General features: G+C 35.8%; 1 protein-coding gene across 1 annotated transcript; it reads left to right on the forward strand.

Annotated features, from left to right (window-relative positions):
- Positions 1-9497: 9497 nt before the first annotated feature.
- On the forward strand, positions 9498-17835 carry LOC105446108. The gene is made up of 5 exons (XM_011682508.2): positions 9498-9701; positions 10116-10373; positions 10760-10990; positions 14684-14815; positions 15566-17835. Exons 1-5 carry the CDS (start codon positions 9593-9595, stop codon positions 15934-15936), a joined length of 1101 nt encoding a protein of 366 aa, XP_011680810.2. The 5' UTR covers positions 9498-9592; the 3' UTR covers positions 15937-17835.
- The last annotated feature ends 210 nt before the right edge of the window (positions 17836-18045 follow it).

Genomic DNA, 18045 nt, shown 5'->3' on the forward strand with positions numbered 1-18045 from the left:
GTGTCCCTCTCCTAACATACCAACATCCCTTCTCTCCATACAATGTCCATGTAAATTTATTCATATATTCATGCCTAATTGCCCATGCATGCTCATTGAAGTGTTTACTATTGTTTAGGACATGGCTTCCACAAGGTGCAGTGGATATGTGCATATTTGCATACACATGCACACTCAAGAAAGCAGATCTCTTTTCCATCATGGCATGCTACACATGTGGTTGTGTAAATGTGAGCAGAAAGGAGAACAAAAACGCAAAGCATTTAAATGTATGTTTTCCGAATTCAAACATCAAGCTCGGAGTAGTCCTCCGGAGGATTGGAGTTGATCCTGGCAGTGTGACGGAATGGGACAAGCAAAAGTGCTGTTATCAATGCTGGATAACTGTCTGGAGTGAGTAATGAAACCAATGTCAAAACTGTGCTCCACTCCACTGTGTTAAAATGTAATAAAAGGGAAGTTTGGGAATTTGTTAATATATTATGTAATGCATTAACCCCATTTGCAGGCCAAAAATAAGAAAAGGTTAAATTCCAACGGCATTTGAAAGATAATACTAATTTAGAACTTGCCTAAAAAAAGGGGGCTTGAAAATGTCATTAAGTGGGAAAATAACGACTATTAGTTGTCGAATCTGATTTTCAGACCATCGTACCAAATGGTCGTACATTTTATGCTGCGCAAAGATTCAATCAGGTGAATTTGGGCCATTACAATAAGTGGGTTATTGATGTAGACTAATGCTCATGTACCATTTACAGCTCATTTTATGTATGTTATTACCAAAGAAGAAAAAAAGCCTGTCAGTCACTCAATAGTGTCTGACAGTGAAGTCTATCACAGATAGGACATACATGACATAGTCATAATGCCTGCAAAGTTCTACAGAATTTGATGTTGGCTGCAAACACTATGAACATGACAGACAAAGAAAGCGGACAATATATACAGTTCCTCAGATAGACAAAGGAACATCCCTTCACTGCTATTATGTAAAAATGTGTAGAACAGGTGAATATGCATGTGACACCTGTTCTACACATTTGTACACAATAGCAGTGAAGGGATGTTCCTTTGTCTACCTGAGAAACTGTATATTTTGTCTGCTTTCTTTGTTGGTCATGTTCACAGTGAAAGGGGATATAGTATAACTGACATGTGCAGGTTTCAGGAATGCCAAGCTCTTTTCTATTCAAAGAAATTGATGTATTTGCATGTAACTTCTTTCATTTGCGAGCTCTCTTATTTGAATATTTCCATTTGCAGTTGTAATACAAATGCACATGTAAATACATGTATAATTAATTATATGCAAAATAACCCCCGAGGTTGATAAGTATGCATAATCTCTGGCAGTTCTTCACAGGCAAACAAGGAGTGAACATGTGTTTTGTCATGCTCTCTGCAAGATAGTGCCACACCTAGCCTTGGCTGCAAAGGCCAGCCTACAATATTTGTCATGATTATGGATACATTTGCATGAAGTCCCACACAAAACAAAAGTGGTCTCACATGGTTGAGGACTTGAGCTGCACTATCAGATTTTATTCCAACCACAAAATGGCTGCCAAGATGGCTGACATACAGTCCATCAAACAATAATCACCAATCACAAGACTGGACAATAAGTAGGTAACCAATAGAAAAGCTTGTAAAAGATAGAGTGCCATGTGCCATGTGCCATGTGTGCTGGGTTGAATAGCTAAGAGATAAGGAAGAGTGTGTATGTGTGTGGTGCTATAGCAGGTAATGTGCATGAGGATGAATGAATAGGGACAGAACAATAGAAGCCAAGAGCTAGCAGACAGGAGAGAATGAATGTAGGTCACGAGTGCGCTAAAGCATATCGGAGTGGAAAGCTAAATGTACAGTGTAAAATAAACAAGTAACCACTTGGATCAGTGAAATTAAAACCTTACATTAGCATATTATTCCTTTGTGTTACAAAGTTATTAATTCTTGAACTACATGTGCATGTAGCCCTAGATTTATCAAGTGAACAGAAAGAAAGAAACAAAAATCAACAAATGGGAGCAGCATTTTATTACAATTTCTATTAACTGTGAATAATTCATACTAAAGGATAAATAACCCCCAAGAATAAGTGTAGCTAATCTGAAAAAGAGACAAATCCCTGTTTTTAAAAATATTAAAATATAGCGGTTGAAAAATCTATTGAAGTTATTTATTGATCTAAGTTTCAAAGCCTAAAATGATGATTTTAATTTTAGCTTAAGAAGCATCAAATTAAAAACCATTTACTGCTAATCTTAATAATTTTCACAACTAGGGAAGAAAGTTGACCCAAAATTGTTGTATGAATACATATTGCACAAAGATACAAATTTTGCTGAGGTAGATGTTAAGCATCAGAAGAAAAAAAAAAACAGAACTTATTTTTTTCTTACTTTAATTAATTAAGTAACTCCCTTGTAGTCAAACGATCTGACAGTATTTGTGTGCGTGTAATATGGGAGTACAAGAAAGTACACAAATATATCTGTTCCATTATTGATAACAACAAAAAGGAGCATGTATAAGTTAGAAATACAGATGGAAATAATATAGAAAAAATAACTCCTGATGAGGCTTTAAGCACAATCTAATTATATTAGATAGCTTAGACAGATACCGAGATGTGATTGGTCCAGAGCTCGTCACGTGATATCAATTGCGAGGATCCAAATTATTATCTTTTCCTGGCCGGTCACTTTTCAGTGTTATATTATACCGGCTGGTGAAATGAATATATTTTTAATCAATGCATGTCGCCCTCTTGAGGACTGTATGTCACCAACTACATACATTACACCATTATCGAGGGCCATTTTATTTTTTCAATTTGTTTTTTCATGAATTTTTTTTCCCTAGAAATTTTTTTTTGTTTTCCCCCAAAAAATGCTTTTTTGGGTAATTTTTTTTTTTTTTAATAATTTTTTTTTTTGTTTCCCGAAAAATGCTTTTTTGGGCAAGAATTTTTTTTTTTTTTTTTTTTTTTTTTTACCCCAGATTTTTTTTTATTTTTTTATTTTTTTTTTAAGGTAATCTCGACAAATTATTTTTCCGTTATTTTGATTGTCCCGAAAAAAAAAAGAAAAAAATTTCGGGCTAAAAAAAATATGGACCCCCCCCCCAAAAAAAAACCCCAAGGCTATCTAATATAACAGTTATTGACTGGCAGGGGGTATATAACATTCTTTGGACCTGAAGGGAGTTATATTTTCCCTCGTGACCATATTTTAAATATAACCACTTGGGAAATATAACTCCCTTCAGCGGTCCAAATAATGTTATATTACACCCCCTGCCAGTCAATAACTGTATAATATGATACTGAAATACCATATAAATGAGAGCCAGCTTTGGGTGAAATTTAAAAAAAATAGTTGGGTCTTAATCGCTTTGAATTAGTAGCACATTCTATGAGAAAAGTAAAAGGGGGCACATATCCAAGGGGAAAATTAGCACATGTGAAATTCAAAGGGGAATTACCAGAGGTGAAAGTAAGGCACTCCATCACTTAATAAGGGGCACTCACCAGAGATGAAAAAGGCTTTTATCAGAAGGGAAATGGCACTTATTAGAAAGGATATGGAGCACGTGTAAAAATAAAAGGGGCAATTATCAGAGATGAAAAAGAGGACTTATAAGAATGAAAAGATCTCATGGACATCTATCACCATGCCAAATTTGGAATATATCAGAGTTTCTATTGCTGAGTTCTTGGGGGGAAGGGGGGGGGGGGGGAGGGGGGCTTTTAGCCACCCCCCCCCTCCAGTTTTGATAAAGGTTTTAAAAAAAAAAAAGCCCAGTCTTTTTAGGGTTAACATGTCTGGTGTGCAAACTTATAAAAAAACACCTTGTTTACTCTTTATGATAGAATGGGCTCAGGCTGAAATGAAGCTGAACAAGCTATCACAAGATTGGATGGAGAGGACGGGAAAGAGACTACCAGGTCTGGAATCTGTACAATTCGGGAAGAAGAAGAAAGCTCACCTTTTCTTACAAAAATCAAAGTACAGGAGCTTGTTCAACATCCTTCTGAAATCAACAGCAGCCAGAGATGCCATGACCACCACTACAAAGGTTGAAATAAGAAAAGAAATGGCATACCTCCAAAAAAAAAAAACCCTCTACCCCAGGAACCCCAAGAAGGCCAAGTTCGATTGGACAACTTTTCTCCACAAGATTCAGGTTGCAGCACCCACCCTATACAGTGTTGTAGAAGCTGCAATGACAAAAACAAAACAGAGGTATGAACATACAAACAATTAAATTATCTGTCATCTAATAGAGAAAGAAAAACAAATCATGACATTGTACTAATTTGACAAAGTTTTTCCTATCTCGCATTTCAAATCAAATTTAAGAATCTACTTACATTTCAAAGGAAAATTTATGTAAATTTTAAGAGATGAATGTGACTGAATCCTTATTAAGCCTCCATTGATTTTCAATTAATGAATACTCCTTTAGCTTTTAACATCTGACCTCATTATCTCTTAATCCTTTTAGTTATTGGTTGTTCTTGGGCAAGCTAAGTTTAGTTGAAACTGCCTCAACAATTCCTAAGTTGTCACTGTAATGAGATTTCTTCTAATTATCTTGTCATTCTTTTACAATTTTACGACCTTTGGCTTATACCGTTCAAATACTATTTGGCACATCATTACATTCTCATAAACATGTCAAGGAGGGGAAGCTGGTCTTAAAGACAAATAAAAACGAGAGAAAAAGATTTGTGAAAGTTTGAGGAATATTTAGTATAAAATAAGTTGTCAACATTTTGTAAATGTGTTATCAATAAAACATAAATTGCCAACTCCATGACATACTTTTCATGGATCTCTCCCATTTGTTTGTGCTGGAGTTTCCATAGCATCTCATTTTCTTAGTTGTTGAGGAAGGGTTACATTTATATCAAAAGCTGTGCAAAATATATATTGCAATAAAACTATTAAGAGTGCATGGAAATTAATCAATTGTTTAGTTCAGAGCAAATTTTTATTAAAAGACACAATAATTTGAACTAATAACATTAGTTTTCAACTATAATTCATGTTCATCTTTGGATATATGTAACAACCTACAAGAGAAACTATTTTCTATCAGATAAGACAGAGATGTGAAGAAGAGAAGATAAGGGTTAATATGACCATATCAGTCAATATGGCTATAATACATTATAATGCAGATGTATATCAATTTTAAAACATGAGGCTTCCATACCAGAGTCATGTTGGTGATAACCTTTTCTTTCTCCCTGATAACTAGTTCACTGGACTCCAGGTTCACCAAATCTCGAATGGGAAGCATCATCATGACCGCCCTATACCACCACAGCCCACATAGACACAAATTCTTGCCAGCATCCCTTTCATCTGTACTGTGGAGGTGTGGTACAAAAGGAAAAGTAAGAATAACACATCAGAGAGTTGCTCCAAGGTGTACATGAACACAAACAGTAACTGAATACTCAAAGCAGACAAATGTAAATCATCATTTAAAGTCCATTTCAAAGGCGCTTGATTTTTATCCAGCACAAATCTAAAAAAACGATTAGGGGATAAGACCTCAAAATGTGATGTCATAGAGAACCCCATTTGTGTTTGATCAATTTCATTTTGATCAATTTCATATAAAAAAAGAGAAAATTATATATATATATATATATATATATATATATAAGAGAAAGTCTAGATTTCCCCTCAGAGTTGAAGCAAATACCCCCCCCCCCCAAACAAAACAAAACAAAAAACGCCAAAATAATGATATATTTTAATAATGATTTTATTTCACTTTGATTGGATGTGCATATTTGGATGCATAACAATAACATGTTCAAAGTTCAATCAAATCATTTCTTGACAAAGCACTAGGGGCAAAGATTTCTAACACAATTTCTTCGTCTACGGAACATCATTATTTCTGATATTTTTTGGATATATTCATATATATATATATATATATATATATATATGGCTGCATTTTACGGGGATGGGATGCAGATATTTTGATGCATAACAATGTATGTTTGCTTTGAGTTGTTCACAAATCATCTTTTCTCTATTTTTTCTGTTTCTATTAAAAGCAATTTGATGTCAAGATAGACTTTCCCTCTAAAATGGAAAAAGATAACAAAAAAATTCTCATTTGGTTTATTAATATAATGTACTTTGGGTGATAAATGTACATTCATAAAACTTAACTGCTGGAAAACCAATAATTGACAACATAAATAGAGAATAAATAGCACCTTTTACACCATTTCACTTTCAGGTCATCGACTCAATGCGTGGGCTTGGGTTAACACAGAGTGTGACAACTGCACGAAGGAATGCAGACAAGCTCACGCTGCATAGTGACATCATATCTGAATGGTGTAAGACAATTGAGGTAATTATGTAGTTAAAAATTTATCCCCAAAAATAATTCAAATCTTATATACCGGTAAATACTTCTAGAGGATATTCAAGATTGTACAAATGTGGTGACTTTGTTACATTGTGATACCTACCATTAAGTTTAAAGTACACACACATAATGGTTCTTGTAATACAAAGAAAGCCAGACAAACAAAAAAGAAGATATATGGGAAAGAATGCTTAGAAACACATTATCTCCATGCCTCTTCCTTGGTAGGGCTCTCAAAGATATTTTTGAATGAAAATATTTTCTTAACTTTTTACATTTTTTCTTTCTTTCTTTCTTCCTTTTTTTAATTCAGAGAGAGGGTCAACAAGAGGAGGCTGGGCCAAGCACACAACGTAAGTTCTTATGTTTGCAGAATTTTAATTTGTAGGAGAAAGGTTACCGGTATCTTCAACAGTAGTAAATAAGCCAGAAAATCTTTATATCAATAATGCATTGCCATAAGATGATTGTTACCAATGTGAACAAAATCCCACACATTTTTGCTGAGAATTGCGCTTGAAGCAATGTCATCCATTTAAATGGCAATCCAACCCTTGTAATAAAGTTATTTGTATAAAAAGAGGAAAATAAAGAGAAACAGAATGACACAAATTTTGTGTGAAAAGTACCCCTTTACCGGACATTTCGGGAACATGAATGCAGTCCCTCTGTTCCAGAAGTGTGGGGGGGGGGGGGTGGGGGGTATAGCGGGCTTAAGATAAACCTGTTCCTACTTATTTCCTAACAAACAAATGTGTGTCTATGCATAACCTAGTATGTATGTCACATATTCAAAGCACATGCACTGATTTTAATTCACGTGTTAATTTTCTTTCATCACAGATCCAGGGTTCGCCATGTGCATTGACAATGTACAATGGCCCAAAAAGGCCGGGCATGCAACGTTAGACCGGCAAAATGACATGCATCTTGTGTGCAACGGCTACGCCGTGAAGAACAGAGTGTCTTTTAGAGGAATGACAGATAACAGTACAACGAAGGCAAAAGACCTACCGATAAAATCATTCCTGCCAAGTCAAGATGACTATGATCAACTGAGGAGAAGGATGGAGGCTATCGTGTCGAGGATTTTAGTAGTCAACTTGCAAGAGTACGCTGATGAACAACCCAATGACCACATCCAACATCAGTACTCTGCTGAAAGTGCAAGAAAAAGTGAATATGTAAGTAGGATTTATATACATAACATAATAGTGTGGTCACCTTATAGCTGCTTAAGAGCAGATAAGTTGTATTGTGTAAGTGAAAACAAATGAGAAAGCTTTAAAAGTATTCAATAAATGACTTAAATAAATCTTATCCAAAAGATCCTATACACAATAAAACCCAATCGTATGAGGCTATACACACAACACCATGGGCTTTAGTGTAGATTAATACAATGGTAAATATATATTAAAGTTTGTTACAGATGAACCCCATTATGATTTGATAAACCACAATATCGATTGACGATGTGTAGTGGTCCACCTGCACACACCCCAGTATAGTACGATAACACTCTTTAAAGAGGTATGTACTCAAAATGGAAGAAGAAGAGAAGAAATATGAAACATTAATAAGCCTTTCATAACATAATTTGTGTCATATTCATGCCTGATTTACAGTGTTTTTGTATTCTTGTATGCAGACTAGTGTATATAATTGTAGTGTATAACTGCAGTGTACTAATCTAAACATCACATGCATTGTTTTTAGGCCAACACTGGGATAGTGGAGCAAAATCCATCCACTCCAGGAGGTACTATGAAAATCTTAACAGAACTATCAAAGTACATACCTGAGGGGTTTGAAGTCCCAATCCACGGGGACCAGAAAACCGTGGAACTGGTCTACACCGCAAAAGTTGCACGATGTACTGCAGAAATCCCTAAACATCGGCTCCAGGAGTTCCAACCGGTTCCGCAGGAATTCCATTTCAGGTCGTTAGTCATGAAGGTATGTGTTAATAGCCTATGAAAACAAAATTAATAAAAAAAGGGGTCTACTTCTGTATAACCCCTTCCTGCTCTTCCTTTCCCACACTATCCCCACCCCACTGGTCACTCATTTCATTTTCTGACCATTCTTACATCATATCTAGGACACCATCCAAGAGCTTTATGTTCCTACAAAAGCCAATGAGAGAGCTTCGCTGAAGCATCTGAAACACCTTTTCCGCCATCAGGCTGTCAACGATACAACAAGCAGCTTTAACCACACAGACGACTTCCTATTGGTCAGTAATACACATACACTGCCTATAGAGTGGGGAAGTGTGACGTCATCAAAAATCTATTTTTTAGAATTTCTCAATTTTTTCTTCATATTCCGAAAGAACATAAAAAATAATGTCCAAATGTCGAAAACCAATAGAATATGTTAAGTTTTGGCCGAGATATGACCATCTGAATGAATATATGTCCTATAGGAACTCAGTGTTATATTCTCTGGCTCCTAACCTTTAGGAGCCAGAGCATATAACACCGAGTTCCTATGGGGAGTATATTTATTCAGATGGTCATATCTCAGCCAAAACTTAACATATTCTATTGGTTTTCGACATTTGGACATTATTTTTTATGTTCTTTCGGAAAATGAAGAAAAAATTGAGAAATTCTAAAAATAGATATTCATGACGTCACAGCTTCGGTACTCTATGTAGGATTTTCAATGAATGAGTTATTTGTTCTATTTTTTTATCCACATGAATATATGTCTACAGATATCATGAGTTTTCTGTGAAGATTTCAATTGTTGGTTTTGAAAAAACAGCACAAAGACCGTGTTCCTTCCAAAACTTTAACAAAAATAATTAAACAATAGATTTTTAGTTCTTTTTCTATTCTATAAATGGATTCACACCATGACTGAATATTGGTAGAAATAACAGTCTTATAATTCATGATAGCCCATGTGTAAATCCTAATGGTATTAACCATTACACAAAGGAGAGACATTATTTATTACTTATGCAAATGAAGTCATGCTTTTGTCAACAAAGCAGAACGTATTGGAAATCATCAAAACTACTCTTACCGTACATATTTACTATATACAATATTTAAATACCATTACATTTTCCTTCTGGCAGTTCGTGTGCTGCTCATTCTCAACTGGCTACGCAAAAGAAGAGCTCAATAAACACGTAGGTGAACCTCGACCCTCACTAGATGAAATGGCGAAAGCTGTAGTGGCGAAAGTCTGGCATCAGCTGCCACTCAACACCGTTGCTGATATCATAAATGCAGATGTAAACGATGAGGAGTTCTGTATCTGCAAGAGAAGTAAGTATTGAAATCCATTTTGTTTAAAATTTTGGCAAATTTTAAAACTCATATTTCATATTACACTGTAGGCTACTATAGATGTGATCAAATTATTTTTTATATCAATACATTTTTTGTTGTATCAATGAAAATGGGGGGGGGGGGGTACGTGGGTTAGAGTGCCATTTTCTACACCAAAAATTATAAATAAATAACACAATGATGATGATGATGATGATGATGATGACGGCGATGCTGAATATCATTCTTCTGTTTTTCTTAATTGGGGGAGGGAGGGATTTGGCTAAAACTTCCACTAATCTGTTTCTCTATTATCTGCTGCTATTAAAACCAAATGAATTCTAGTGTGGACTTTCCGTTTGGTAACAAATTTCCATAATTGTTCTAATACTCCTATCATCTCCCATACAGAAACACAGGAAGATATGATTGAATGCACAAATGTGGAATGCGAGAGGGGCCGCTGGTTCCACAAGACATGCGTGAACACGACAGAGGTAGAAGGAGACTGGTTCTGTAGTTTGGAGTGCTCCAGCTCAGGCCAGTCTGCCTTCTGCCTTTGTAGAAAGAAAACCAGCGAGATCCTCACTTTGACATGCTCAAATGCAGATTGCCCCAATGGAAACAAATTCCACCCATCTTGTGTTAGATGGACGGGAAATCCCTCTGGTAAGGAGAAAATATATATGTTAGTAGAGTAAAATATTATTGAGTGGAGGTGTTGTGGTGTACTGGTTCATTCAATTGAATCTCAATCCATAATATTGGAGCACAAGGGGCGAAAAATGTAGACAAATTTAGATTTCAGTAATTTCACAGAAGTCATGTGTCACCCCCAATTTGTTTTTATTATAACTAAATTATAATATATGCACAGGTATGACATGACAAAAGCCTATCATTCGTATCTACCCAAGTATAAATTATAGAGCACTATAAATATATTGATGAAACTAATACAAGTTGTTTAAAATAAATAGGATATAAAAATAAACCAAGTTTAATTGTGTTGGGAACTAGATAATTGCAACAAACGTTACCTTTTTCTTTTATAGATATTACAGATGAATCAACTTGGTTCTGCCCCCATTGCAAGACGTCCACAGACTCCCTGGCAAGTTACCTGGCTAGCGTCACATGGAGATGTCTACTAAATGAGGCCCTCCGTGATGCAGAACGTGAGGGGGATGGGGAGGCCATGATGTCTCACTGGCGTATCTATATGCCAGAACTGTTCAAGAGGAGGCATCCTCACTACATAAAAGCAGCACACAGGATGCTTGCAGGTATTCACTTAATTATGTCCATAATGTAACTCAGGAAAAAGAACGCTCGACACAGATGTTTGCAGTTACTTTGATTTTTATTCCAATACCAATCGGGTTGTAAAACGGAAACAAAACCTGTATCAAAGATACCAAAAATAGAAACATGATAAATACATTTATCAAACAGATATACTCATTTACTCTGGAAAGTAAACATTGTCAAACAATAAAAATACTGAATCATGGCAAGTATGAAATCAAAGAGATTAGCAATATCAATAAATGACAAACTGAGCATTTCATTCATCTAGTAATACATTAATCAACACTTCACAAATAACAGGGTCTTATTAGAATTCTTGTCTTTCAACAGCAATTTCACTCTATAATGAAATTGTTATACTCTCATGTATGAATGCATAGTATGTTAGAACAAACAAGTTATTATCAGCCATAGATAAAGATATAGATAGCTTCAAGTACAGAAGTCAAGGAAATACTTTAAATCAAACGATAGACTCGCTAGGACACGAAACTGAACTTGTGTCATATCAAATAGATAGCATACTGTGAAAAGTAGACAAGCAGCCTAAAACCTTATCCACTAGACAGCTCAAAAGTAATCAGTATATGTGATTTAAAAGTATTGACAGAAGAATCACAACATAGGTCTAGGTATAATATAATACAATGAAATGCAAAGGCATAATGAGAGTAAGCCTGTTGTAAGAAACATGGAATACTGTCAGGCTTGACAAATCTTAGATAAGGGAAATATGTACAGTAGGCTACTTAGTTATAAAAATGAATCAAAATAATTTACATAATGACAATTGTTTTACACATTTCCTGTCACAACTCACCCCGGCTATGCAGCCTCACGACATTAGACGGACACATTCTGAGCAGCACACTAGCTGTCTAGAAGACTGCAGATGTCCACTCTAGAATAGCAACAAATAAGTAACATTTATTGGCAAACATAAACAAAATAGATTAATAGAACCAAACTAGCTTTAACCCAAACACACTAATTACTCCTGACTTAGGTGGTTGTCATACCAACCTCCAGATAAGGAAGACCCATCATTTTTACAAGATGTGTATATTCCCAAAACCTCAATACAAGTTTAATGTACACAATCCCTTCTACCTGCACTCACCTCACACTCTCACTCTCCATGCTCTCACTCGCTCTCTTTCTCTCTCACACACACACACACACCTGTGAACATCCGCCCACTCAGCAATTAGATCATACACGCATAGATCTACACTCTTTAACTTTCGCTTGTCTTTATACATTGTACAACACTGTATGTGTAGAGATTTACATCACATGGCCTTGCTTGACCAAAACTTTTGCTAAGTTTTTATACATGAATTATTACTTTCTTGAATGTCTCAGCTAGGCAAACTATGTCCCAATAATTACTAGGCCTAGATCTAGACTATAAACTTTCATATCTAGTCTATTCAGACATCATATAAAACTGAGATGTTCAAAGTAACTTTCTGAAACTGTTAAGATCATTATCCTGATCAGTCTAGGCCTAGAGGTCTAGGCCTATATGAAAATACACAGCAAATGATTTCTCGACATGAATCCGAAACGGAGACACAATATGACAATAATCGTGGCATTGGCAATCATTTAGGTATCATGAACATATAACATCAACATTAAAGTAATTTCTATACTTTCATACATCATATTGTAGAAATATATTTACAAAAAGAGTATTCATCAGAGAATCTTACCCTAAATAGTGATGATGGACACAGTGACTTCTCTGAAGTCTGATGAGCTTGACAAAATGCAGCAGGAGTGAGCATGCCGCGCCTACGGCGCGCCACTACATGCACTGTTGTTGTCGTTGCTGCATGGCTTCCACATACTAATAGTAGATAAGGGTGGACTTCCCCCACCCCACTAGGAGGGGTGATGGGAAAGTCACAATGAGGGACAATTTACTGGCAAATTAACTTGTAACCTTGCAGTGCCAAACTGCCCTGTTAGTGTTACAATAGCAATAAATTGGCCATGATTTCCTGAAACCATTATCCATATCATATAAACAATAGAAGCATTGAGAATGCCCTATGAGGATCTGATTACAATTATTTTATGTTATAAGAAGCCCCTTCATTATTTTTTGTTGGTAATAATAATAAATAAATATCTAGTACATGTATGATATCAAAGAAAGCTTCACCCCAAAGAACAAGTGTAGGTATTCTGAAAAATGAGATGTGCTCCTGCCCTTTGATGTACAATATTCCTCACGAAAATGTACACAAGAGTCAAGATATATAAATGAAGATATTCTTGGCATGATGTGATGCCTTTTATTTTCTTGAAAATGTGACTTACCGGTTGAAGTTGTACGTGAACCATTCACCAAGCTTTAGTTGGAAAGACCTTTAAAATCAATAAGAAACCATTATTTTTCAATGAAGATAGAAATTATATTTCGTTAAAAATATATAACTGGAGAACAGAGCAACTAATTAATTTCAAAATGCTAAAATATAGCAGTCGACAAATCTATTTCATTTATGAGAAACCTTCACCTTAGAAGAGCACCAACTTATTCATGCAATTTGCATTCTGGCAATTGTACTCCATTCCATTGATTAGGTTTTTTGTGGGCAACGAAGCTACAGCTTTAAGTACCAAAACTTATCGGATGGATGAAAAAGATACCATATCTCACATTGCCTGGGTGAGACTTAAAGGGGAAGTCCCCCTGATATTAAATTGGTTTTATTTCGAGAAACAATTGAGTAAAAGTTTGAGAAAAATCAAACAAAAAATAATTAAGTTCTGAATCTTTCAGAATCATGAAAATAATGGAATCTTCAACAAATTGGTAATGCGGTCAGAAATTGTGATGTCATCCCCTCACAATTTACCACTTACATGTATCTCATTGGCAGAATGACCAAAAATGTCCATTTCTCTGAATATTAATCAAATGGTAGAACTATGGGGATGCATGAAAGAACATGTTATCAGTGATATATGACTGAGAGAGGCATGAACAAATATATTTTTGGATCAAAATGAAATTAATGCCATTTCTTGCATTCAACTAAGGATGACATGAAGGCCTAAGGGGGTGACATCATACTTAGAAACGGTGTTGCCAATTTGACTCACTGATTTGAAATATTTCATGAAAATGTATGGACTTTAAAAATTCATAACAGTCTCAAAACCTTCACTGATCTGTTCTTGTCATTTTCTCTTTGTATTAGAACAACTTTGATCAGGGTGGACTTCCCCTTTAAGAAAATTTGTGTCAAAAGATATTGACATTTCTTAGGTGCATTTTAAATTTCACTCCACATTCACTGGTAAACCAAGAAAAAGAAAAAAGATAGAAAAATACAAATGAGTGTAGATTCCGTTTTTAATACAAAAGGACAATTATTGTAGCACAGCCAGCTAGCCGCCGCCCCCCCCCCCCTCCTCCTCAGAAAACATCAACAACAGAGATCTACACAAATGTAATATCCGTACAAAGATTATGCTCTTAGTGTACTCAATTATTCCAAAGTCATTTCAATCAAAGATTGATGTTTATTATCATCGCTGCATAGACCCTATAAGTGCATGTTGTCATGAATTGAAAAGAGTAAACATGTGATTGCCTCTTTATAATATATCATTTATAACACTATCTTTTTTGGTTTTTCAACATTTAGGTGTTGCTGGTTGCCTTGCTGAAAGGATCAGAAATGAAATCGTGCACAACAGGACAATAAACATCAATGGAGGGGCAGGGAGAAATGTTGCCCTTGATTTTTTCATTGAACAACTGAATCACCATTTCAAAGGTATAGAACTATGTTATTATTTGTAAACCTGGTATTATTAGGGTGTCTGATCCTGATACCATGGAAACAATGTTTAAATCGCTGCTTTGATCAAGATATTTTCTAGAATTAAATTAAAAAGCAGTCTTGATGACCCCCCCCCCCTCTCCCGAGTTTTAAATGGCCCCCACCCAACCCTAACACTCAAGGGGGTGCGATTTTTCAAAGTTTTGAGGGCCCAAAAAGTGCTCACTGCCTCCCCCCCCCCCCCCACTGTGCGAATTTCCGCCGCTAAATATTTTTTCACGAATTGGGCCCCCTCCCCTGCCGCCGGCTGGATCCGCCCCTGAGGCCTATACCTTTAAACAACAAAAATTAGTGGGGGGGCGGGGGACAGGTGGGACTAGTACAACTACTACCACCATACTAAGACGGAACTGTTTGCCTGGACAGTTGCCGTGTAAAGCCTAGTGCCAATGCTTTTCATAGTATATAATATGGTATACTATCACATGCCTCCCATATGCCACTCCCCCCCCCCCCCGAATTCGTTTCCATAAATCAACCAAATCAGTCTTGTAAAGTTCTTAACTTTGCTGCGATTTGAAGCTATTGAATACTCCCAAATTACTCGATTTTACTTGAACTTTTAGTTTCCTTTTTATTTCTAAATTTATGTATAATTTTGATAGGTCATGGTTGCCGTTTTTTCTCATTTGAGTTAAGGATAAAAATTGAACCATGTTTCCCTCTCCCTTGTCTTTCTTATAGAGTTCCTGCGACATTGTGGCGGAAGGTATACGCCTCAAACCATCCAGAGAGCAGGTAAGCTGTGTGGCGCCCTCGGGAAAGAATTAGACGACAAGTTTATTCAAGAGGTATGTGACTCGGCAGGATTTGGTGGACAGACGAAGCCGAACAACCGCTTCGAGAGGTACAAGAAAGATGTCTCCGAGTTTCTTATAGAGTTTAAGAAAGATAATTTGTTTTGTACCGAAGAAGGTCGCTGTGTTCCATCCTTACTCAATTATGCTTACAGTTGTAACTCTATGTCATACCAGGAAGCTACGGACATGAAGAGTAAAATATTAAAGTTCAACGAAGAGTTCGACAACGAACTTTCCCTTGGTTCATTACCTTAATTTTTGCTCAGTTACAAAATCATTGTGTCAGAGAATCCTATTTAATTTCTTAGATTAAATTTATGTGAACATCAATCAGGATGCTTAGTTACAGTAAATGAACTTTATCTTCAAGTTGAGGTAACTCAGTGTCAAGGGTTGACTTTCAATATTAGTTTGTACGTATCAAGTAATATGACTATATTTTATTGTATGCTATACAAAGGCATTATTATTATTAGGTACATTTATGTATGTTCATCATATAATCTTGATTATGTTCATATAATCTCATTGCACAAACAATGATATATTTTTCACTTATTTACAATGAATATAAGGCAGTTGAAAATAAAAGCAACTCACGCTCAAGGAATTACAACCAAAGCTTGACTTCCGATGATTCGCATCCCTTCTCATTGAGTGATGCAAAATGGATACAGTTTATTCGGGATGTTATCTTTTTATGAAAGATCATATTGTTAATTTCTTTGATGCTTATCATCATATTAATGTGTTGTTCCTTGCAATTGGGTTAAGTAATCTTTACATTTCGCTTTTCGAGATAAACATCTTATGCTCCTTACGAGTGCGAAATGGCACAATGGACACGTGAGCATGCAGAGATAACTTAGATAATTATCATGATCGAGACATTAAGTTAGAAAGCTGTTTAAAACAACTAACGGTTATCCTATGGATTGAAACAAGATTCTGTAAAAGCTTAGAGCCTTAGATACATTGCATCATTTTAAACAATGAAGCACGAGACATTATGGTTTAAGACTATAACATTAGTTAACACCAAAGAAGCACATGCATCATAATGGCCTGACCAAGGTATATTCCATCAGCCAAAAGTTAATACAAGGCGATTTTGACCCAAAAAAAATTACACACACTGGTGCTCAGTCACCCTTGGCAGAAAAAAAATTATCAATAGCGCATCATTGGGCACAAAACAGATTACTCTTTTTCATGAAATAGATTTAAAAGTTGGTTATGACTCTTTAATGGGTACCCGGTAGGAATTTATTCCTTGAAATGCTAGAGCGCTATAATGGCAGCACAGCTAAAGCCGGGGTAATAATAATATCCAATATGTCATGCGCAGTTGAGTATATACATATAGAAACTGCGCATTGTAAATTTACAATTATTATTATTTTATTATTATTAATTAAGAGCTACCAAAGTTGTGTACACTATTTGTGTACGCACTGTATAAATTTATATCAGTCGTGGTAACTACAGTATATAGACTTATCAATGATTTTGGATCAATGTTTGAGTTTAGATTGAACAATATGTGAAGATTCACCAAGATGGTCGAATTGAAATAGAATTTGATATTAATCGTGGTTTATGTATATACTATGATGAGTTTGAATTGCATAACGTGTAGACTATGTATATATACTTATTAATCCTGATCAGAACTCACATAATAGGAAAAGTGGTTCAGATGAATCGTGGTGTATATAGATTCAACAGCAGGGATCAGAAAATGTTATGATTTCTAAATGAAGATTAGATTAATCTGTGATTTATAGAGAGCTTAACCAAGATGCACGATTGAGTTCAAAGGAGACACACACAGGCAGGTCATAGCCTATACGTCCCGGTATATATATATTTTATAGATGATTGTTTGTAATGTACTAGTTATCAGACTACAAGACAAGATGATTATCTTGATATAGTACCTCTGTAGTTTTCTGCAGAGAGCGAAGGGGTTTATTAAACATGTATTTTTTTTTTAAATTCAATACTTTCATTACCATATATACCAAAGGTGTTTAATATGATTTGAAGATAAGACACCGACACAAGCGGGAAACAGGTATCCAGTATAATTGAAATGACCTGTTGTTTCTGAAGAGGTGTCGAAAGATCAATGGCTTCTATACAGGCGCGCCGGAAGCAGTTTGGGATTGGGGGGGGGGGGGGGGGCAAACATCCCAGGGGGCTTACATTCCAGGGGCAGTGACGTAATGAGAAAAAAGTTCGGAAGGTGGGGGGGGGGGCAAACGAAAAATCTGCATCACCACCAGTCTTACACGTTACATGCAGGTCCCGCGGAACGTTTTTCAAAGTGGAGTATTATCGATCAGGTAGTGCGTAAATTGG

This window comes from Strongylocentrotus purpuratus, unplaced genomic scaffold, assembly GCF_000002235.5.
Source record: "Strongylocentrotus purpuratus isolate Spur 01 unplaced genomic scaffold, Spur_5.0 spur5_contig_852, whole genome shotgun sequence".
Lineage (NCBI taxonomy): Eukaryota > Metazoa > Echinodermata > Echinoidea > Camarodonta > Strongylocentrotidae > Strongylocentrotus > Strongylocentrotus purpuratus.

Coding starts and splice junctions, on each gene's coding strand:
- LOC105446108 (XM_011682508.2), top strand. CDS start 9,593: ATGGCGAAAGCTGTAGTGGCGAAAGTCTGGCATCAGCTGCCACTCAAC. Junction 10,374..10,759: donor ATGGACGGGAAATCCCTCTG/GTAAGGAGAAAA, acceptor TTTCTTTTATAG/ATATTACAGATGAATCAACT. Junction 14,816..15,565: donor ACTGAATCACCATTTCAAAG/GTATAGAACTAT, acceptor TCTTTCTTATAG/AGTTCCTGCGACATTGTGGC.